Source organism: Columba livia, chromosome 12 (genome assembly GCF_036013475.1).
Source record: "Columba livia isolate bColLiv1 breed racing homer chromosome 12, bColLiv1.pat.W.v2, whole genome shotgun sequence".
Classification (NCBI taxonomy): Eukaryota; Metazoa; Chordata; class Aves; order Columbiformes; family Columbidae; genus Columba; species Columba livia.
The window spans coordinates 10,061,632-10,084,973 of NC_088613.1; the positions used below are offsets into that span (position 1 = coordinate 10,061,632).

General features: G+C 36.5%; 1 protein-coding gene across 1 annotated transcript in view; it reads left to right on the forward strand.

Moving 5' to 3' along the window:
* RADX (RPA1 related single stranded DNA binding protein, X-linked) overlaps positions 1 to 23,335 on the forward strand; it is a 24,915-nt gene extending 1,580 nt beyond the window's left edge. Inside the window, exons 2-15 of the mRNA XM_065077823.1 lie at positions 395 to 537; positions 2,530 to 2,722; positions 4,969 to 5,077; positions 5,221 to 5,312; positions 5,403 to 5,525; positions 6,675 to 6,782; positions 8,004 to 8,171; positions 8,736 to 8,896; positions 9,388 to 9,596; positions 10,424 to 10,492; positions 15,806 to 15,885; positions 17,576 to 17,869; positions 19,131 to 19,313; positions 20,199 to 23,335. Of these exons, the coding sequence (XP_064933895.1) occupies positions 395 to 537; positions 2,530 to 2,722; positions 4,969 to 5,077; positions 5,221 to 5,312; positions 5,403 to 5,525; positions 6,675 to 6,782; positions 8,004 to 8,171; positions 8,736 to 8,896; positions 9,388 to 9,596; positions 10,424 to 10,492; positions 15,806 to 15,885; positions 17,576 to 17,869; positions 19,131 to 19,313; positions 20,199 to 20,344 (2,078 nt within the window). The 3' untranslated portion in view covers positions 20,345 to 23,335. The remainder of the gene's footprint in view (positions 1 to 394; positions 538 to 2,529; positions 2,723 to 4,968; positions 5,078 to 5,220; positions 5,313 to 5,402; positions 5,526 to 6,674; positions 6,783 to 8,003; positions 8,172 to 8,735; positions 8,897 to 9,387; positions 9,597 to 10,423; positions 10,493 to 15,805; positions 15,886 to 17,575; positions 17,870 to 19,130; positions 19,314 to 20,198) is intronic.
* The last annotated feature ends 7 nt before the right edge of the window (positions 23,336 to 23,342 follow it).

Genomic DNA, 23,342 nt, shown 5'->3' on the forward strand with positions numbered 1-23,342 from the left:
TGGGTGGTGACACGCACCTGGAGGCTGCTGCCCATGGTGCAGTCAGTGCTGAGGGGCTCAGGCTGGTCTGCAAAGTCTGGTGAGGAGGGAGGTATGAGCGGGACTTCTGCACAAGTGTGATACCCTTGTAGGCTAACACCGATGTCTTTTGTAGTAGCTCTTCTGCTCATCTGACAGCACTTCTGTGTCATTTGAAATTAAATACCAAAACTATTCTGTGTGTAGATAGCTCGGAACAGGATTTCGTGGTGAATTATATCAGCAAATGAGCATTTGTCAACGTTAAAAACATTAAGAAAATACACATATCATCCTCATCTGTGCACTTTACTCCTGAAAATGTAAATGTTCAATCATGAATGCTCTGTTTTGTTTTTTTCTTCTTTAACCTTAGTCTCCAAGCTGACTTCTCTTGGTCAGCTGGAAATGACCTGGAGAAGCAGAGTTCACTTCAATCCACTTCTTGTGAGAGTCCTGCACAAATCTAGACTAAGGTACTACGGGAAACCAGAGAAAAAAGTGGATATGCCTTATCAGGTAAAGAGGGATAAATACATAGGTTAATGCTTGAACAAATAGCTGTAGGATATTTGGAAATCATTATTCCATACAGTAAGCACATAAAGTTAGGATTTATGTTGTAGCTACTTTATATTAAAACTGCTACCTTTATAAAACTGCTAAGCCCTTCACAGTAGGAAATGGTGAATTTAGTGATGGTATGTACAAACTTTGGATATTCTTCAATTTAGTTCAGATGAGCTTTTTGTGAAGAAAAAACTCAGATAGTTGAAGTTTTTAGTAGCTTAGCAGCCTAAATGTTTCTGGTCTTTGTACTTTGGAAGTTGGAGTTAGTCTGTCCTGTGGAAAAAAAAAGTGCAAACAAATTTTAACAGTTTCTGTCCCCTAATTCTCTCACCTGAGGACTTCCAGATATATTGTTTTACTGTAAAATTCATAATAATTTTCCTAATGTGTTTTACTTGTGATATTTTTGTGTAGAGTTTCTTGAAAATGGAGACGGGAGGTGTGGTGGGTTGGTCCCAGCCAGCAGCTAAGCACTCACTAGCTGGTCACTTGCTCCCCATGGCCCCCTCCAGTGGGGTGAAGGAGAGAATTGGAAGGGCAAAAGTGAGGAAAAACACATGGACTGAGATAAAGACAGTTTAAGGAGGTGAAGGGGAAAAGTCAATGGTGGGGGAAAGAAAAAAAAAAGGGGGGGGGGACACACAAGTGATGCAAAGGCAATTGCTGACCACCTCTCCAGCAGCAGACCCATGCCCAGCCAGTCTCTGAACAGTGGGTGCTTTGGGAAGAGCAGCAGGCTGTTTTATGTCCGAGCATGGTGTTATATGGCATGGACTATCCCCTTGGTCACCTCAGGTCAGTTATCTTGGCTGTGTCTCCTCCCAGGCTCTTGCCCATCTCTGGCTGACTCACTGGGGTGGCAGAGTAAGAAACAGAGAAAGACCTTGACCTTGTGCCCAGAGCTGTTTTGGCTCAAGAGGTCAGGAGGCAGATTTTACATGGTTTTTGCTTCATGCATTCCTTCTTGTTATGGTGTTGTGTGTTGAATGACTGTTACTGGATAAAAGCCAATGGGTAACAAAAGATGCTATGATATAATAGTTACTTACAAGGAGGCATGATTTGTGAATATGAGAATGGACTAACAAGTGTTGATTTGTATAATCTCTGTATTGAACTTGGAATAAGGAAAAGAGGATTTTAGAAGCAGCAAGGGGGAAAAAAATACATAAGGTCTTAGATATGTTCAAGAATTTGAACATAAAGAGTGTGCATGGTAATATGAGCAAAAGCAGATGATTGATTGAGGCTGACAGATTAATGGATAAAATGAAGCGTTTTGCTAGAGATGAGGATTTTTTTCAGTAGATTGCAACCATTTAAGACCATTATAATACTGTTTAAAAATCTTTTATACTGCTCAGTAGTCTGCTCAGTGTTGGATTTAAAGTTCACCCAGTTTAAAAAAAATCGGGTAGAAATCTTTGTGAGAAAAACTTCAATGAAAAGACAGTGGATTGCAATGCAGATGGTTTTCTGCCTATTTTTTTTTTTCTTGAAAATCAGACTTGTATCATTGTCCTGTAACATCTCAACTTCCAAAATACATATTTTTTTCTTCATGGATATTTTGAAATTATATTCTAAATACAGAATTCTCTCTGATAAAGAATAATCTTTTCAATATTGTTTCTTGTACACAGTATTTCCCCAGCCTCCTCTGAAAAACATAGATTAAAACTGGCGTCACCTACCATTACTGAGCACTGGAAAGATAAGAGTTTGGGCTGGGGTGGTTGTGGAAGAATTCTTTTGTGGAAATTAGGGATTTCTTCAACTCTAGTATTTAGTACGAGTTTTGGAACATACTCTGTATCCTTTTGTAATCATCAGAGAAATTGTTCGTGAGTTAAGTAGCTGATGCATTAACCAAAATAAATACGTACCAGAATAATGATAAGTAAAAGATGAATGTATTTAGTCTGATTTTTTTTTCTTCAGGCTTACTTCGAAGTTGCTGATGCTTCAGGCATGATGTCAATGGTTTTGTGGAACTCATTATGTCCTGAATGGTATAACAGCATGAAGGTTGGCACGGTACTTCTTCTTGAACAGTACACTATCAAAAACAGTTACCCATTTAAAACACAGCCAACCCCAGGGGATTCACAGATGAAGAGATTTGCTACAATTGGTTAAGTATTGCAGAAACCTGTTTTGATTCAATGTTGCTGTAAAAAGGGCTTCATAGAAATAAAATTGAAAGTGATCCATTGCTGAGACTAATTTATAAGGTATATATCCTTAAATATTAGCTCTGAAAGGTGTCTTAGCATCTAAATTTTTATTGTTCCCTGTTTATAATTGGATCGTGTCTGCAAACTCTATAGCCACCGTTATTTTAAGAGAAATTTAAAAATCTAATGCCTGATTTCAAGTACTGGATTCATAAAGACAGGGCTCTGGTACTGAATTTTAACCTCCTTCCTCATTAATAATATAGATATTATTTGTGCACTGCTCACACCTTAATCCAGGACATTGAAGCACATCATCACCTGATCTGACTTTAGATTTTAGTGTACATGGTCAAGGCCCAGAGTATCGGCAAATCTCCACTGAATAAAAAGTTGCATTGATGACTGCTGTCTGTGCTGAAACAGAGCACCATGGGAGTGAATATGTGAAGAATATTCCTTGGCTAGGAGAAAGTATTTTCTTACTTGCAGTTGTTTAGTATGGCAGATACTCAAAGGAGCTATGCTAAAGAAATACAAGTGCCACAATATAACACTAATAGCCTTTTCAAACTGCGTTGGGTCAACATTTTTTTCTCTCCTACTTCTCTGAACATGAGTTCTTTCCCCTTTTGTGCTCTTACACTCAGAACAAAATGACAGCCAACGTTCATTTTAAACATGTGCAATGAGTTCTCTGAAAGTTCTTCAGCTAGCCAGTTAAAGCAATCGATTACACTGAATTGCTTAAGTAACAATTAGTTTTTTCATCATCTATTTCCAATTTGTCATTCCATCAAATCCCAGCTTTCCAGTGCTTCCTTACAATCGTTCACCTGTAAATGTTGTAAAATGTACCGGGAGGGTTAACAAGGCCACAAAGGAAAGAGCTTCCCAAATTAAGAGTTCTTGCAAGATAGTGTGCTTCTGGCTTATTCCCAGATCTATGTGAAGCAAGTTCTGTGTTGCTTGCTTCTTTTTGTAGCTGCAGCTTTTAGAGCTTAAATAGTATCAACACCTTGAATGCCAGTGCTGGGCAATGTTGCATTTCACACATAACTGAATTTATGTGGTACTGATGAAAACTGCTGTTTCAAGTAGCCCAGACTCACCTTGGGTTCTAAATCATACCAGGGTATAGTCCTAAGTTGAGTATATGACTTCCATCTCAAAATGATGAAGCAATTGATAAATTGTTTTGATACGTGGAAAGTTGTGTTTTCAGGAATTTTCTCTGAGATACTGTCCTAAAACACCATATGCAAAGCCACAATTGTCTTCAAAACACATTTCTAGAAAGCAGCAGCCAAAAGAAAGTTCTTAAATAGAGGGTCTGATTTCAAGTATAACACCTTCCATTTTTGCACTGCTAGGGTGAGGGGACAGATGTGATTATATAAATGGTTTTATATATTATTTGTACACATTTAATTACTTTTCTGGGTGCATTATTTGAATAATTCCTTGCCTAAACCCAAGCATCTTGTAGAAACCTCATCAGAATCTGTCTTTTTCACACCCACAAGTTTTGTCTTGTTATGAGAGAAACAATACAAGTACCACCTTGTGTATTCTAGATGCTGAAGCCATTCCTTCTCTATTTTTTTATCTAGCTGCGGAATCCCACACTTATCCCAGTGCTCCACCATGTTTGCTATTCAGTGTTTAAATTTTTCAGGTGCTATAGGATAGACATGAGAAGACCTTTTGTTTTCCACCATGGTGTATTTCTGTCGTATTAACAACTACCTGAACTGCTATCAGATGTGGAAGTTCTCATTTGCTAATTTTATCTTCTGTTTTACTTCGTTTTCTGCAAGTCAATTTTAGATCACGGTAACATTTGAGAATGAAACTAGCGTAAGAATTACTTCATATCTAATCAGTATTGTGGTATTACTTTCGGTTTCTGGTTTTTAAAATAGCTGGCTGGATTGGACTAGCTGGCTCATGTACGGAATTGGAAAGTTTAACATTGCTCAGATTATAAAACTGCATTGTTGAATATTGTACTTTGAATTACTTTACTTTGATAGGAACATAAAGCCAGAGGAATTGATTAATAATTTCACAAGCAGTGAGACAAAGTTGGAATGTTTCATTTAAGAAACTTTACCCTGTTTTTTTTATTATTATTTTTTTTAAGTTTGTTTGGTTTTCTCTTTTAATTTGTATTCATGCCTTAAATGTTTTACTTTGTCAGAAATCAGCCTTAATGTTCGACACCCTCCAACTAAAATAAGTATCATTCCAGAAGAAATGGTTAAGCCAGAGTGGGGATTACCTGAAGTTAAATACCGGTTTATCACAAGGTAAAATAGAATTTAGTTGGGTTTTGAGCTAGAACTTAAATTTACATTAAACTGAATATTAATTGGAAATGGTTTTTTGAAAAGTTTCTGAGAAACTTCTGTTATTAAGAAATACCTACATTTTTGTTCTGGTTTGGTTTTAGGTCAGAACTGGATGATTTACCAAACAATCATTCCTGTGATGTTATTGGTCTTGTGACATTTGTGGGAAGAGCTGAACGAACAAGAAAGAGAGGTTTTTCTATAAATATGACTTTCAAAATGTAGCAATTTTTAACTTTCTGAATCAATGCTAATCCATTTTTCCTAATATTTTTTTATATAGAACATGGTGAAGACTTCTGGCTCTATCGTTGGGCACATGCCATTGATGGGACATCAGACCAACCATTCATACTGGAATTATTTGCAACTTCTCAGCCAGATGTGTTTGAGCGTATTCACCCAAGTATTCATCTCTTTCTAATACTTAATAATAGTTATAGTATTTTTCTAGTTGGTTGCTAGTTTCAGATTCTGAGTATAATTGCCACTGAATTAAAAATTGTCATGGTTTATCTCTTCAAACAGAAAATAACTGATCAGAAATTAAAATTTAAAACCAAAAATAATTAGTTTAAGTATTTCAACCCCGTATCATATTGCAATCTGCCAGTTAGTCTAAACAAATAGCTGGACAACTGGGCCTAGAGCTCGTTTAATCTCATTAATTTCAAATAGAAACTTACATTAAGCACCTGGAGCAACATCTTTTGCATCAGAGGCAAATAAAGGAGGCAGCTGGTCGAATCTGTTACTCCTTTTATTCTGTAAATAAGTTTGGCTTTTTTTTAATAGATGGGAATAATTTAAGAGAATTGGAGGAAGGGAGAGGTGAAAATAGAAAAGCTTCGTTATTTGAATAAACGTTTTTTTGCCAAACAGCATTCATCACCCAGCTGTGTTAGTTATTGCATGTGAGCTAAAAATTAGAAATTTCAAACTGGGGAATCCTTTATTAAGGATTTTAAGAGCTTTATATATTCTTGCCTTCTCTCTCTTCTCCTCCGAGCACTCAGTCCTCCATTAACACTGGTTGGTGTCACCTGCAGTTTTTGTATCATATGATGCAGGACCAGCTGCACAGCCCTGTTAAAATTATGGCTGCATTCATTTTGAGTGTTCTGGGGCACTGGCAGAGAATGACATCCCAGTGTTTCACTGAGACATTAACAAAAGAGTGACTTTGTACTCTGTTTAGAACTTTTGCAATGACACGTCATGATTTCTCATGCTGTCTGTAATTTTATGCTTTTTATCCATAAGAAACACAACCATCTAATGTGGATTCATTGATATCCCTCCTGATGAAGTATCTCATGTTTTAGTCCCAATATATATGCTGAAATTTCCTTGCAGTTATTAAATTGAAAATTTAATTACATCTCCAGATCGTAATTTATAATGGAGGCTCAATGCATGCTGAAGCATTTGTAGGTTAAGAACTAAAATGTCTTGTTTAGAGCATTTAATAAAATTAATCCAGTGTGTGTCAGTCTTGACATTATAAAATCAATGAAATATCAGGAAAAAAACTGAAGGGTTTTTTTTTCTCCAGTGACATATTTGGTGTGTACACAGATGAGAGTGGTACGGGACCTTACTGGGAATCCTTCCAGCACAATTTACCTTACGACTTCCAATGAAAGTCAAATATTCATTACAGGTATCTTAAACTAGTTTTAGTTTTACATAGTTCTCATCTTATTTCTTTGGAAAGGGCATTTTCATTTTACAATGAAATAATTATTGCATAGTATTTGTTTCCTTGTCAGAAATTACTTTGAATTAATAGTGAAATACCACTGCAAAAAGAGAGAGACAGATTGCGTTTTTGCGAGGCATTTAGGGGTGTATCTTGTGAAAAGAAACGAATTATTATTATGTTAAGTCATATGTTTACTGATTCATTCAGACTGTTTTAATCCTTTGATAGTGTAGCAATACAGATTACCACTTCCTTAAAAACAACTTATAGTTGCCATAAATGTATTTTACGTACCCTTTTCCACCAAATACTTGGAGAGCTATTATGTTTCATCTTTCCCAATGTGCAGGGCTTATGATGTGGGAAGGGCCATAGTGCTGGGTTACACTGCAGGAGCATTCCTTCTAGTCTTGTTTGGTCTAGTTTGAATACTCCTATCTGCAGTTACAATACTCTTTGTGGTCCTGTGGCACTGTACACTAGAAACCACCGCTCAGTGTGTCACAGACAGGACAGCTGTTAGTAGTTTATTTACTCTTGAATCAGAAGGCAGATTATAGCAACATTGCAGGCAAGTGACACGCTGGCCTAATTGCAAGGGAGTACAAGATCCATTAGGTGTCTCTTTCCTGTGTTTATCCAGCTCATTTCTTCAGTCTTGCTAAGATATCAGGCTGAGATCTCTTTCAGTTCTCAGCTTAGACGTAGACCTGGTCAGATTACAATTTATTTGTCAAAACTGGTATTTAGTCTGTATCTTGGTTTTAAACCACCGAACAGTGAATACATACCTTGCCAATTACCTGTCTGTAGCAATCTTTGCTGAACCCTATGAAGATGATTTATCTGCTCTTTCCTGCTAATAAGCCAATTTCTGATCAGTTCATTGTTTTGTATGCTCCCATGAGAAAGTATTCTAGTAGCATTTTTGCTACATGTTTTATTTCTATTACTTAGCATTTGTGTAACTTTCTGTGTCAAATGCAAGTGTTGGTCAAGGAATTCAAGATAGCCATTTCATAAAACACTATTGATTAGTGGAAGGATGCCTTTTGTATTGTCTAGTCCAGTTTTTCTTAACTCGTTTTTTTCTATGTAGTGTTCAGTATAGTTTCAAGATGAGAATGGATGACAGTAACCTGCTTTGGTTTTGACATCTGATTATTTTTGTTTTAAAAGGGTGGCACAAGGGCCAGCCATACACCAAGGATACCAAAGTGAAAAACTTCATTCAGTGGACTAAAACACAAAGTGAAGCTGATCAAATGAAGAAAACTGTCATTGGTGGCTATTATCCTTTTCCACGACCTCCAAATAACTTTCTGAAATATTGTAAAAACAATAAAGGTATCAAGCTGTCAAATGTCTTCAAGATTTGTAGCCTTTTTCAGTTCAGTCTTACTCCAAGTGTTTAAAGCATCATTTAAAAAGCAAGACAATTACTATTAGTTATTACACAAATTAGTAATGTCATTTGAGAAAAATTCTTTTTCATGTAGCATAGGTGAATTCCTCAGCCTACGGGAAGTGTTGTGGCACCATTAGCTGCAGAAGAACTGTAGTACCTTACATGAGCTACAGGTCTGCCCAGAAGTTTTAGTCTGAATATTGTGCTAAATCAGAATTAAAGATAGTTATGTTGTCTTGTGACAGTGCATTAGAAATTTCACCTGAAACAGATATTGTGATGTCTGATAATGCATACTAAAAGATGCTAAAAAGGTTTATTGATTATGGTTTAATTTTTTTTCTGTGTGATGTGAAGAACAAAAATATTTAAATTCTTCCAAAATGTAATTTTAAATCAATTTAATATTTAGTAACAGAATATCTTTTCTTTTGAGTCTCGCATTCAGACATTTTGATGTTGTATTTCTTTAAAACTCATCTATGGAAATTTCTTTTTTGCAGTTGAATTGGTTTTGAAAACCATAAGTGAAACAGGGAAACAGATTGAAGAGTTGCACTACAGAGAACACAAACGCATTGCTGTTCAGGGAATAATCAGTGCCATAAGATACATCAGCTGTAGCAATGCAGCTGAAGAAGCCTCAGGACTGGAACCTGGTCAGGTGCAGTATTTGAGAACCAATGCTATAGCACTTAAGCAACAATTATCATAATTAGAATGGAGAATTTTGCATTTGAGTTCAGAACCTAGGTACGTTGTCTCTTGATAAACTTCATTTCCTAGGTTGAGAGCAAAAATTTTGAAAGTTGTAATTTAGAACTTTTTGCAAAGCAGTGATTCAGTGCTTGTCTGAAAGCGTTACGAGAGCCCTCCGTAAAACTGTATAACTGTTTAGAAGTTACTAATTTGACTGCATAATGTAGTGTTAACTAGAATGTGAGCAAAGCAACTACTGCCACATACTCATTGCCACTTTCTAGACAGAATTTATCTTACTAGTATGATTACAAGATAATTTCTGCTAGATATAACATGATTTGCAGAAAGTAGAGTAAATGGTTCTTTTCCTTTAGAAGTCACTTTATAATTTGCAGGTTGGAAGCAATAGCTTTAAGTGCTTTGAAATGCTTAAACAATTAACTGTTGTTGCAGAAAGGTACTTCTCAGTGTCCTGAAAGTTCTTCTATGTCCAACGACTGTGTTCACCAGGAAAAAGCCACCAGCCTTCAAAATAAAGAAGTCAAGTCTTCTCTTGGGCCACATTGTGCTCCTGGGGAACAACATCAACACCAAGCTCCTCAAGCAAAAAGAAGTTCAGTCAAGAGAAAGATACCACGTAGATTAAATACAGATGCAGAACAGTAAGCACTCTTTGTAAATATGTTGTGGATATCCTAAATAATGGGCATGGAAATTCGTTTAGAACTCAGGCCATAGAAAACATGTAAGAAAGCTTTAAAAGCTTATTTAGTTTAATATGTAAAAGGTTGTTAGGTACTTTTCCTAGCATCAGGTGATGACAAGTATACTGTTCAGGCTAATGAAGGATTGATTAAAGCAGGCGCCTGGTTTGCAATGCTCTCTTCTGATTAATACTTATGTGACTTTGTTGTTAATCTCACAGATTTGAAATAAAAGAAGTAAGGAAATGGATAAGAGAAAATAATTTGGCTGATACAACTGTATTAGGTTGAATAATAAAATATTTGCTTGTATAATAATGCATTTTGTTGCAATGTGTCTGCAAAATCTAGTGTACTAGAACTAGTGTACTTAGTATTAAAAGCCTGATGTATATATTGACATGTTGCAAAAATCTAGCCGGTCACTTTTTCTTTTTTAGTGGATTTCTCTTGCTGTAAAATGTACATTTTTCTTCTTGACTTTTCACATCCGCAAGTCATAATGTGGGAAGAGTGTGGGTATTCAGAATATTTTGAGGGAAAATGAGATGAAACATAATTCAGATTGAATGAAAATTCAAGACTAAGGAAACCATGGTGAATAGAAGTTCTGTCTTGGCAGCATTACAGCAAACTTGTTAGTGGATTTCTGTTCCATAAGGAAAATTCCAAGATTTGAGTGTCTTAGGTTCATTCTGCCTGCAAGAAAAACACACATGTTCTTTGCTTTGTGTATTTCCATTTAACCAAATACTGTAAAATAATGGTGAATCTCCTGCTTTAAGGGCAAGTACGTCTGTTGTTCCTGTATCATCTTACCACTATTTCACACGGTCTGCAAGAAGAAAACTTGGGTGAGTTATGTGAAGTTTATTATGTTGAATAATTTCAATGATAAAACAAAGATACTTGAAGGGAAACTTTTACAAGTCAAGAATTTGTATGGAAGTGAAATGAAAGAATGGATCGGTGTAGAGTTCAGTATTTTCTATTCTCTTCCTCTGCACTGATTCTAGTTCAAATATATTGGATTATTTTATTCCGAAACATAACCTTGAGTGTGTTAGTAAGCATTTTACATTTATTTTATATATACCTACATACATATGCACACACACATATATTTACATATTTTTAAATTGTTACTAGTGCTACCTAGGGAATATATTGTAACAGGGGTCCATCATGGTAAGCAGAGTAATATATGTAGTCTTTGTTTCATAGAGCTAACAGTTCAAGTAGGAAAGTCAAAGGTAGGTGGGGAGGGGGATGCTTGATGAGCAACCAGAGTGAACAATGTAACAGCATTAATGGATTTGCCAGCAGTGGTTAAGCTATACATGATCCTTGGTGCTACAGATGTGTAAGTATAGTTGTCGCTGAGAAGTCACTTGGCTCCTACCACTACCTTACACTCAGTCTTTACTGAACTTGGTTTAGATCCAGAGAAGGATGTTTTTTAAAAAAATCCAGGTAGCAATTTCAAATCCAGGTTGCTGATAAGTCTGGAACCTAATGAAATAACTACAAATGGGAAATGATTAAGAAAACTGAATGAGTGTTGTTATTTGCTAGTCTAGGGTAAAAAGCTCATTTCATTCATGTGTTTTGTTTAAGGGCCATAAATTCTTGTCATTCATTCCAAACACAGCTCAGGTAACTTGAATGTTTGAATACTTTGGTGTCAGTAACTTCAGATGTTTGGGATTTTTGGCAGTGGTGATTTGTGCTTGTGTCATGAGTAGGTATGCCCCTCAGTTGCCGCCTTGGTTTACTTTTAGCACCTCTTGCCTCCCCTCAAAACAAAGAATGGTGGTGCCTAGGATATAGCAATAATGCTAATGACAGAGTTCACTGTAAGTTGTTGCCCATTCTACCAGTATTACTGCCCTACAAGCATGCCTATTTTCTTGAAAAACATTTATTGGAAGCTAATTTTTGAAAAGTTTTTTTCTGTGGGATAAATGAGGCTCTTTGAGCCCACTTATTTCTAGTTTCCTCTGGTTTTCTTGGTAGATGCAGCATTTTCTAGGGAAAGGGTTGCCTGGCTCTGCAGCCCATTCCTTAAAAGCGTGACACCCAGCTTTGAGGTCACATCTCTGCAGGTGTTTGCAGGGACTTGTGACATAAATCCGTAAGAAAATCAGGAGGTTTTCAGAATGCGAGGAATCCTATTTTCTTTTGCTTGCTGAGAAATGTTCCATTTTTTCTTGGGGGGGTGGAGGGTGGGAGGAATGTTTTTCTCCCCATTTCTTAAAAGTGAAAGCAAAAAGTTAAGGCATGTTCACTTTGTTTTCTGCTTTTCTCAATCTGCTACTGTCCTTGCTACCTGTGTGTCCACTCTATGCCATTAGTGCTAGAACCCCAACTAAAGGAGGAGAAAGTCTGTGTTGGATTATGGAAAGCTGTTTCACTCTATATAATTAAAAGGTAACTTGTGCATTTTTGTAATTAACTATGAAGTTGTGCTGAATTCTCCAAATTGCAGAAGAGAAATAGAAAGTTAGCCTGACATACCTTAAAATTGCATTGTTTTCTATTCCATCGCTTAGAAGTAGCAGAATGCCAGCTCTCACTGACATGTTTTAATACGTTGGTGAAATAACAGCAGTACAGATATATTCTGAAGTATATATTCTAGATTTGATTATTTTATATCAAGTATTTTGTGCCATTTTTTAGCATGTTGCATTTTTACAGTTTTTTTGCTTTTAAACAGTAAAAGCTTATTTTAAGGCTCTTTATTGACAGCCTTAGTTCCTACATTTCTGAGGTAACTTATTTATCTGGTTATGAAGGTTTTCAGAAAGAACAAGGTAAGAGGAAACTGATGAATTTAATATTATTGTTGATATTTCTTTTCTTGCTAGTAGAGAGATACAACATATACCCCAGATTAGTGCAATTGATAGTTTATTGTGAATGGGGAAAGATCAGGAGTTTCAGAAAGGCTTACTTTTATGTGGAAGTGAAAAAAACCCACTAGTTTTCTTAGAATTTTAATCATTGTAAGTTTAGCACTGCAGTTACCATGGAGTTGCTGGTGCACTACACGCTCACACTCTGCACTGCTTGAAAGTAGCTTGTTTGTATGCTTCTGTCCTTGCAGTTTAACTTCTAAATGTTTGTGTACCTTAGAGCCTTTTCTTCTTTCTCCCTCCCCTCTGATGAGAACTAAGGGATGGAGATTCTATAACACAGGGAAATTCAGCTTGAGGTTTGCATGACTGGAAGTTTCTAAGAATTTGACTTTTTCTTTAGACCCCTTTTTCACATACATCAGATTTTTTTTTCACGGAGAAGTTGGTAGACATCAATAATCAATTTGTGTAGGGTTGTCAAATTATTGTAGAAGGCTGGTTGGTTTCTCTGTTCCTTGCCAGGGTAGATGCATATACCTTAATGGTGTCATGACAGTTAAGTTGATTTCAAACCTGTCTAGAAAATAAGGCTTTTGCCAGTTACATCAGGGAGTCGGGTGTTTTGTTGTTTTAAGACCCTTAAATTCCTTGCATCATTTGGGCACAGCTGCAAGTTATAAGCATTTTCTTTGTTAAGTCTTTTTATCACATTTAGTCCCAAGACTTAGGAAACAGGTGTAAAGCACAAGACATGCTTATTTTCCCAATGTTTTCCAAAAGTATTCATCTGCCTTCTATTTTGATTAATGTTATTTTTGTTGACAATACTTTTAAGTAGAATGATGGAAAAGGTGAATGCCAGTGCGTTTGGAAATACTGATTAAAGGCTTTTTTGCCAGTGGGCACCTGTGAAAAGGGGAGGCTGCAGAATGAAGGCTGGGAATAGCAAGTTTGGCATGGCACAGCTGCTTGTAAAGCTGGCACAGGCAAAATAGGAGTGTGGGCATTTTGGCTTGCAACAGCCACAGGGTATTGCAGTAAATGGAAGGATTTGGGTTGTATCGGGTGGCTTGCAGACACACTGGCTGGCAAAGCAGCATATGAACTGTGTGTGTAGAGGAGTAGGTTTAACTTCTGAACCCGTGTGCACACAGCCAGCACAAAACCGTCCTGTAGGAATAACGTGTTGGGCAGGTAGGAGAAATCATCCCAGCTATGGTTTTGTGAAGGAAGTGGGGGCAAGTCATGGCAGGTCATTTTCATGTTTTTCAGAGGTTCTGCTAGGTCTAAATCAGAGCCTATTCACCTCCAAAACTAGACAGTTTTAAAAGAGAAAGAAACCATTACTGAAATATCAACTTGTCAGCAGTATGACTTGGTTTAATCCTCTGCTTTAATGAAGAGAGAAGTTGGCATGTATTGAACTTGACACGTTGATTTGTGACCCATCCTTTCCTGACATTGTGCGAGATTTTTATGTCTCTTGTGAAGAAGTCCAAGTCTCAAAAGTGAGAATTGGTTTTGTAGGCATTAATTTTTTATTAACTACTTAAAATACTTTTGAAAATGTCTTTTGATGACATGACTGTGTATTAATATAGCTGGCATGTAAATGTTTAATTTATTGTTATGCATACACAGTAATGACTTTCCATGATGGTTCTTTTAAAGGGAATTAATTCTTTGTAAGACACTGTTTTCACAGAAGCATTCTTTTATCTAGAAATAATGCCGTAGGAAGCACTAGGTAGTTACTTAATTATAATTTTAGAAAGAGACAAACTTTCCTGCTACCTTTCATCAGAAACCATAAAAATACCTCTGCATAAACTTGGATCTGACATCTTGCGTGTATCTTTCTGAGGTTGCCCTGGACCTCAAAAATTGAAAAATACTTAGGACTACAAAGTCACATAGAAACACACATAGGTTTTCATTCACCAATATTTTCAACACAACTCTGCTCAGAAGCTGGAGTGGGTGGTGGAAAACAAGTAGGGTCATGCTGTTTTCAAGTTCTTTATGTGGCAGCTTTGTATGTTTACAAATTTAGGTGGCTGAAACCTGTTGCACAGTTTGTGCTGCTTAAGTGAGGATTTGTTGTGCCCAGAGTCAAAGATCTCAAGAAAGTTGCTCCAGTACTCAGCCCATATGACGATGATAGTGCATTTCATAAAATGTGCTTTCATTCCCAAAACCCACAATGTAGTTCCTTTTAGCTTTTCAGTAGATTTTTAGATATTTTCAATACCTTATGAAAAATTGACATGAAATTTTCAAGATACATGCTAGTATGAAATGAGAAAAATAGCAAAGAAACCTGTAAATCTTTATGACTGAAATACAGGATGTCCCACTAAACAGCATGTTCATCCTTGATTCCTTTTTCACTGGCTGTATATTGTCTGTGTGTATTTGCAAGTAGAATATTTTATTAGTAGCTACTTTGATAGTCCAGATTTTTAATGGTGCTTTCATATGGTCTTGCCTATGTCTCAGTTGTTTGTGATGGAAGATAATTGAGATAGTCTTTTCACAAGTTTATCCAGACATCATGGTGTGTTTTATAGTAAGAGGAATGGAGCAAAAAAAGAAATAAATGGGCCTAAGAGCTTATTTTACCATGTTGTGGTTGCAGAGTGTCTGCAACGTTTTTCTCCAGTATAATATCCTAGGTAATTCATTAGAGATTGTTAGGCAATAGTTGCTCACCATTAATTCAAAATCTCATGGCCAAAAATGAAATGATAACAAATATCTAGTTTCCTTGGTTGAACTGATTGTTACAACAAGGTAGTATGGCAAAGGAAAATACTTATTTGGAATTTCTCTATCATTTTGAATTCTGGAGTGATGATGCGGCTCCACTCATGCTTTGTTTTTGAATGCTGCAGGGTGCTGATGTGGACGTGCAGCAGCGTGCTGTGCGACCGCTTTGTAAAATCAAGTCATAAACCCGTTGGCCACCTGTGCTGTTCAGCTTTTAGTGTCACACGTGCTATTTCCAGTAGGTGTCCAGTAGAGGGCAACACACACTGGATTTTGAGTGTGAAATACTTTCTAGTTCATAAAGCAAATACAGCACTTGTGCTAAACTCTTTAGAACTGATTTAGTGAGCCTTGTAGGTCTCACTATGTAAGCTGCTAGTTTATAAGTCTCATGATATGAAAACACGTCGTAGTGCTCTCTCATTTGACCTTGTATCATTTATCACTAGAAATCTGTCAAGGTTTGAAGTTTTGCTGCATAGTGTTTGAGGTTAAATAAGTTTTAAATATATACATACAATAACTTTCTTTTTATAGCCTGAATGAATTTCAGCAGGAAGATTTTGCACAAGATAAAAATGGACAGGCTGTATCAGACAGTGTACAGCACCGCACAGGTATGTTGCAAATAGTTGTTACATTAACCTTGGGAGGTTTAAGCCTGCTTCTTGTCTTCAGGTCCAAAATATGCAACAAAGACCCTTATAACCTTTGTTTGTCAAGACAGCTCTTTCATTCATCTGGCTGCATCAGCCTCTAGGGAGCCACTGTGGTCAGCATGTGGTTAATGTTCTGCTCAGTCTTGTCCCTTGTATGCTAAAGGATGGCTGGAAGGACAGTGCTGGGCTGTTTCCCCGGGTGGGGAATATGTTCTCTGTGTTGGTTTGTACAAGTTTTAAGTTAGCTTTGTACCTCAGAAGCACTGAGTACTATAAGACTTTTCTGTTGGCAGCTTTCTTGCGATAGTGATCTGCAAGTGATAAAGTTGTCCCTATCCAGGAAGGTACTCTCAAAGCAATGTGAGTACCTGAATAAAAAGACAAATACAAGATGTGAGAGGAAATGAATGAAACTTAGAAGCGAGTCATAGGTATGATGTTTGGTTTAGGGATTTCTCTCAGTTAATATTATTAATTTTTTCTTGCTTCCTCTGCAATTGAAAAATAAACTCATGTTTCGTGCCATTAGTATTTTTGGATGAAGGAAGAAGTCTAATTTGTTGGTTATCATTATGTGCAGCTTGATCTGTTTTTCATTTGATTCAGATATTTTTACATGTTTTCCTCTTTTCCAAGCTGACTGGATCCACTCTGAGTCATGTAATTTTATCTAAAAGTTCACCTGCTACTTAACATCTGTCCCAAAATTAAGATCTGCCAATTTACTTCTGTTTAAAGTGAAATTTTATACCAGAGAAAGAGTAGTCTCAGGTACTATGTGGAGATCTGTTCTTCAAACGTAAGAAAACATATCCATAAGCAAGTTTGATAATTAGTCTTTGGTGAAATTTTTTGTTGCTTTTAAAAACAAGAAATCAAATTGATTGTTATTATTTGAAATTATTTTTACAGGAATTTCTGGTAGCTGTAGTGTGTGTTTGTGCTATGCTGTTACTCTCTCTAGAATTGCTGGAATATCATGCAGATCTCATAACATGAATGAATGTACGTGGTTGCAATGAGCTGATTTGAAAGGCTGCTTTAAAAAAGCAAAGGATGTGTAGTGCTTCAGTAGTAGACATCTTGCATTAGATACTTACATTTGGACACTTTTCTTTAGATATGTACATCTAAAATACAGATATATGTAGAAGCTCTTATTCTTAAATTAAAATGTCACGTGCACTGATATTTTAATTGGAAGTAATGGTTATATAAGCTTTTACAATTAACAGTCTTTAAGTGACATGCATTAGGAAAGAAGAATGGAGCTGTCATTGACTGTATAGCAAGAAATTTTAAGTGTAACGTAGTCCTCAATGTAAGCATATAGTTATTGTGCAAGGGCTGGAAGAGTTCACCTTCACTTGTACCCATTTTAAACTTGTTTTCATGGCTTCTGGCTGTTCATTAAACGAGTTACGTGCTCTCCAAAACCAGGCCATGATGATGCTCTTCGTATGGTGAAATAAGTCTTTTTACTGCAAGTCTCGCCTCTGAGGTTACCAGTTTGCTCATGGTCCAACCCTAGTTTAATTCATTGTGTTGTATGTATCGAACGTTCTGCCATGTCATCGTAACTGAAATGTTCTAATGAAAATATTTCTAATATAAATAATAAACCAAATATTTTCTGTGTTTATAATAGATCAAGAAGGAATGAGTGATATACCTGAAACTGAAGAAACTGGAAGAACTTGTGATTCGTGGCAGAGTGACCTGTGGGCACAAGTGAAAGACAAGTTAATGAAATATTTGCATCATGGCTCAATTTTCCCAGAAAGCATCCCACGTAAATTTGATTATGTGCACAAAGACTTACTTATGCAACAGTACAACCTTCATGCAGCAGTGCACCAGCCAAAGGAAACCAGAACAGATAAAAACATCAGTGAGTTTAGAAGTGCCAGTGGCCTTGGGTATTATGAAGTGACAGTTCTGGGTAAGTATTTGGCAGCTCGGCTTCTGAAACAGGTTAAGCAAGGGCAGTATAAGATCGGCGTTAACTTGAGAATGACTTGAAGGTTCATCGGAAACTGAACGATTTCTCTAAATTAGTGAGTTGGTTCTGAGTATTTCTTGAAGTTTAAAAAATCATTGACATTTTAAATATTTGTTGAAGTCATGATTTAGGATAATTTTTACCGGAATGCTGTAATTCTCATTAAAAATACATTTAAATGACATGCCTGAATATCTTGTTTTTAGTATCACTTTTCATATAGTTGCAGTTTTGTGAATAGTTTTATGTGTAGCATTTGGAAAATGTCTGTACTCTTTAAGCTATTAATTATTACAGTTAGAGGTAGGTTCTGTTGACTAGTTCAACCAGTCTGACATAATCAGGTAAATTATTCAGTTGCACTTGATTGCCAGTTGACTTTCCTGCCAAAGAGGTATTCATCAGAAACAGTTAGTGTTCTTAAAGGGAAAAGGACAACGTAAGTGCTTCTTTTGAGCTTTATTCTCAGTGAGTTGTTTTTTTGAGTACTGTTGCTCCTAAAGTGCCTTTCTTCCATGCTAGAAAATTAAGGGCTGTATTTCAGCCATACCCATCGACTGCTCTCTGCTGCTTCTGGTTAGCACTAAGTATCAGTTGATAGACACTTATTTGTTAAAATATAAATATGCAAGTTGATGTGTATCTGTTTGCTAGCATTACTGTGGGATATTAATCTGTTTGATTTTGTTTTCCAATTAAAAGGAGAAGGGAGTAGCCTAGCTTAATGATGCTCATGTTAAGTTCCTGTAATTTACAAAGAAGATTTGCTGAGAAGGTGTTTGAATATTTCCAGTTGTTTAAGTCCTGGGACTTATAATATTCAAGACGAAGGTAGCACAATTTATGCACCACATGCTGTTGTAAAAATGAAATTCTCTGCCCTTGTAGCAGCGATAAAGTTAAAAAGCAGTGTGAAATGGCTTCCAATGTTGGTTTAATATTTTGAGCCAACAGCATTGTTAGCCTTAAATTATAGTGTGTTATAACATCATATCAATTTGAATGTTCTTATGTATAAATATATATAGAGAGAAATATATTTGTAGACATCAATTACTAATTAATGGACAAAGAGCAAGTAAATAAGAATCAGTGTTCAGCTTGCAATAGTTTGATTTTTAAAAAGAAGTGGTGGTGCATGGAGTTACTAGTGGGCTGAAGATGAAGTTTTCTGCTAATGTAAATATTGTTTTTTCAACAGGTATAAACCACGATGTGGCAATAGATGTTGCATTTCTTCCGCTGTTTTGTCCTGAAGATCCCCACTTATTTCAACTAGAAGACATTCAAAATGATACATTATTGTCTTGTATGAGTTGCATCTCTGCATGTCAGCAGAAGACCACTAGCAATGGAAGGCTTCGTGACGTGTTTCCACTTTCAAGTGAGACTGGCTTTCAGTCCTGTTACTCATTTATCATTTCTGGGTTGATCTGTCAATGCAAGAGCTAAACCTCTCTAGAAATCTCTATTGTAGGTCAGGCATTGTTCACCTCCTCAGTGAGAGAGTGAATTCTGTGTGACCACCTTTAGTAAACAGATGTAACATGGAACTGTCAAGGCAGTTTTTACTGGAGCTGTTCTCGTACTCTGAATATAGTGTTTTAATATCCCAATCACAAACTCCTAAATTACCTAGATAGTATTTGTGGTTATTAGTTGATGCAAAATTATACTGACCTCAAAGTGTGTGGCTGAGCATGTGAATATTTGGCTTGATTTGCTTTGAAATAGAATGGAATGTCAGTCAATCCATTTCACTGGTGTCACTTTGAATAGCTGCTTTAATGCAATCTACAGTGCCTATAAACTGAAGTATTTGCCTGCTATTGAATTATTTTCCTTCAGATTATACTTCTAATTATTGGCACCTCAGAACAAATATGGTGAACACTGTTAACGTGTTTCATACTGCAAAGTGCTATATCAGCATCGTGTTTTCTTGTGTGTTTATATAGATAGACCTGATTTTATTTAAAAACATCTTCAGTTTTCCTTGAATGAAATCTGAGAATCACTAATGGTTAAGTAATGCATATTTCAGCTTTTCCGTATCTGAATTCTGATGCTGTCATTTATGGTGATTGAATTTACTAGTAAAATTCTACCAAAAAAAAAAAAATCCCAGTAGATCAGCATTTAATAGTTAGAGGGAGATTTTTTCACTGAAAGAAAGTTGAACATATACACATTTCTGCAAGGAAAACAATGTCAATTCAGTATACCTTTTTATCATTTGTATATTAAAACACCTTTTCTAAACTTCTAGATGAAATTGTAGAAGCAGCGATGGATCTAGATGGCAAACATGTTGTCTGCATCTTGGACATCTGTCACTTGGGTGATGATAAGGTGGAAGTCTTTCTCAGCAAAATCTACAAGACAGTGGAACCTGGGGTGCTGGATCCAGTGTAATTTAATAACTTATTTTTCAAATTTATGTTGTTGAGAAGGAGGGGAATAAAATTGTTGTAACTTGAATACACCCTCTGCATACTGCACTTTTCTAGAACTAGCAGACAGAAACATAAAATTATGATTCTTAAAGCAATTGGAATTGTCGCCCATGTAACTGAGGAGGATGATTGTTGCCTTTATTTTTCAGCAGTCTTGCAACAGATTGCACAATGTCTTGGTCACTTATGTTCCAGAAGGTTGAACAGACAATACAGTGAGCTTGTCTTTGGTAGGATACCCAGGAGTATGATTGTCATCTCTCTTTCTCTGCCTGTGCGTGTGCATACACAGGAAATACAGGGGTACGACCTGAGAAGAGAGGCAGGCTTTCCCTGCCTCATGTTTGCAAATGAATTAACTGGCTGTAATATAAATTTAGGCTGGAAATCAGAGTAAGTTTTAGGATTAGAGCTGTTATGTTCTGTATTGATCTTTTGTGGGAGCTGCTAGGGGCAGCCTAACTGCTCTTCAGGCTTGAAGCTGACTGTGTTTGGGAAAGGGATGAAACACCTTAGTGCCTTCAGTACCAGGGACTGGACTCAGTGATCCAAGAAGCCACTTTCAGTTCTTTCAGTTCTTTTTACCCAATCAAGGTCAACTGCTCTGTTTTTGTATGTCTGCATTTGTACATACAGCATTGGGTAGTGAGCACCCAATGTTTTTAGCATATTTTATTTATTAATTAAAAAAAAAATCTATTTAAAAAAAAAAAGAAAGAAAAGAACTTTTGTGGAACTTTCTTCTAGCTTTGCAAAAGAAAATCTGTCTTGAAGGAGTGTTTAGCATGGCTCGATACACGGTTTGTCACACCAATATATTTTTTCCTGTTGATCACCACCATCCTCTTTCTTTTTAGTAATAGCTATATTCTGAGTGCACAAAGATGCTCAGCAGCTGTGAGAAGCTGCTACTTCCATAAGAGCAAGAGGCTCTATAAAATTGTCTACTTTTTACCTGTATGCTGTAGGTAGCAACTGGCTCCTGATGAGTTCACAACCAAGTCTCACTTTTTTCCCCCATGTCAAACACTGGCCTCAGATCATTTATACAACTGTGTCCTTAGGAGTTACTCTCATGCAGGGGCTGAAACACCTTGCTGTTTGACAACTTGTCCATGTGAAATGCTGGTCTCATTTCAATTCTTTGAGAAGAAACAATTGCATTATGCAGACTTGCCAATTAAATTGTACCGTTAGTGACCAAAGCCCACAGAGTAAATTTATAGAACAGATTTAATATTTTGTGGAAAACTTCTAGGCACATTTTAGCAGCCTTTTGGTAATTGGGAGTATCTCTTTCAACTAGTAGCTCAGTCATCTGCCCTGGGGAAAGTGGACTTTGTCTTCAGTTCTGTATCTTAACTTCAGTTAATTGTAATTGAAGGAGAAACATAAATATCTATATTATAATACAAGTTTATAGGCAGCTTCAGCTAAAAAGTAAGAGCCGTAACATTCTAAAGAAGCTGAAAAAATTATTCTGTCTCTCTAGCATGGTTTACAGTTTAAAAAAGTATTAATGAGAAAAGTTTAATTTAAATTGCACAGTGACTAGAAGTTAATTAAATGTGACTATGTATTGTATGTTTATATTTTGTTCGGATCTTACAGTGTTAGTTCTAGAGCAATGTTTGTCAACCCATGCCCTTCAGAGTACCCTATATAACCTTGCCACAGAGGGCAAATGGAAACATACCAGGCTGTGAAGAGCACAGTGTTGCTTGCAATGTGTTATTTGTATGATTTTGTTGCTTATGGGGTTGTGAAGATGAGAGGCCATTGCTCTAGAGTGAGAAAGATCAGCACCAGCACTTCCTGTACCAAACTGAGCCATGCTGACTGTGTCAGCCAGGAGTTTTTATTTAGATATACTTCAGGTTGAAGTCTAATTTTAATGAAACCATTATTTCTAGAAGCAATTTTTAAAGTAATTATCTTTGTACGCAAGTACTAATGTGGCTAACACTGTCACAGAGCCACGCTATTCAGTTGCTCAAGCCACTCCATCCTTCCCATGCAATAGAAATGCAGCAAAGGCTGTTGCTCGCATTGCACGGCTCACTGCGCTTTAAACGTGTAGCATTAAGGATTTCATCCTCCATGTTAGGACTTCCTAACTCTAAAAGGGATATCAAAATGTAGTGGAATACGTATAACATGCTCTTGAGGCTTTAAAAGATACAATTTTATTTTATAGAAGTATTGTTTGAAGTTTTTCATGGCAAAAGCAGGGAAGGAAGGGGATTTACTCTGGCAGAATGAAGTGCCAATGTTGGAAGCACAGGCTGTATGTAGCTGAAGAATATTCAGTGCCTTGGAATGTCAATACTCCAGGTCATTCTGTAGAGCCACTTACCCACCCCTGGAAGTTACACTGAACTTAATGTGCCCACTTTAGTTTCTGCAGTGTTGTTAATATCTGGTTCCACCACTGTCTCCCTCCTCCCTGCTGGACCAGCACTGTAGCACAGGGACCAAGGTCCTCTCTGCAAAGAAAATATGTGCTGTTTTGTTTCACTTGGTGTTTGTTGACACAATTATAAAACCAAAGTGTTGTTGATCCTGAGTCTGTCAAAAGGTGTTATTTTTGCCATGTTAAACAGAATCTTTACTCCTGCAAAATGTAATAGGAATAATCTTTCTTGCTGCTGTGTATTGCCACTGCTGAGGGCAGAATACTCTCAAAGCACATTCCCTAACTATAGAATTCATATGCAGCCGAAGAACTGTACTCTAAAATCTTACATTTGCATGTTTCTTATGTTTCTAGCATTAATTTCAAAGAAAACCAGGGAAGGTAAATTGTATGTAGCTAATGGTATTTTTGAGTGTATAAAACTTGCTAACTCATAGATCTTAGAGGTAAGATCAGTTTTGAATTAATGTGATATAGAATTAGTGGAACACTCAAAAATTGAGAATATAAATAAAAGAATTAATATATGTAAAAGTCTTGG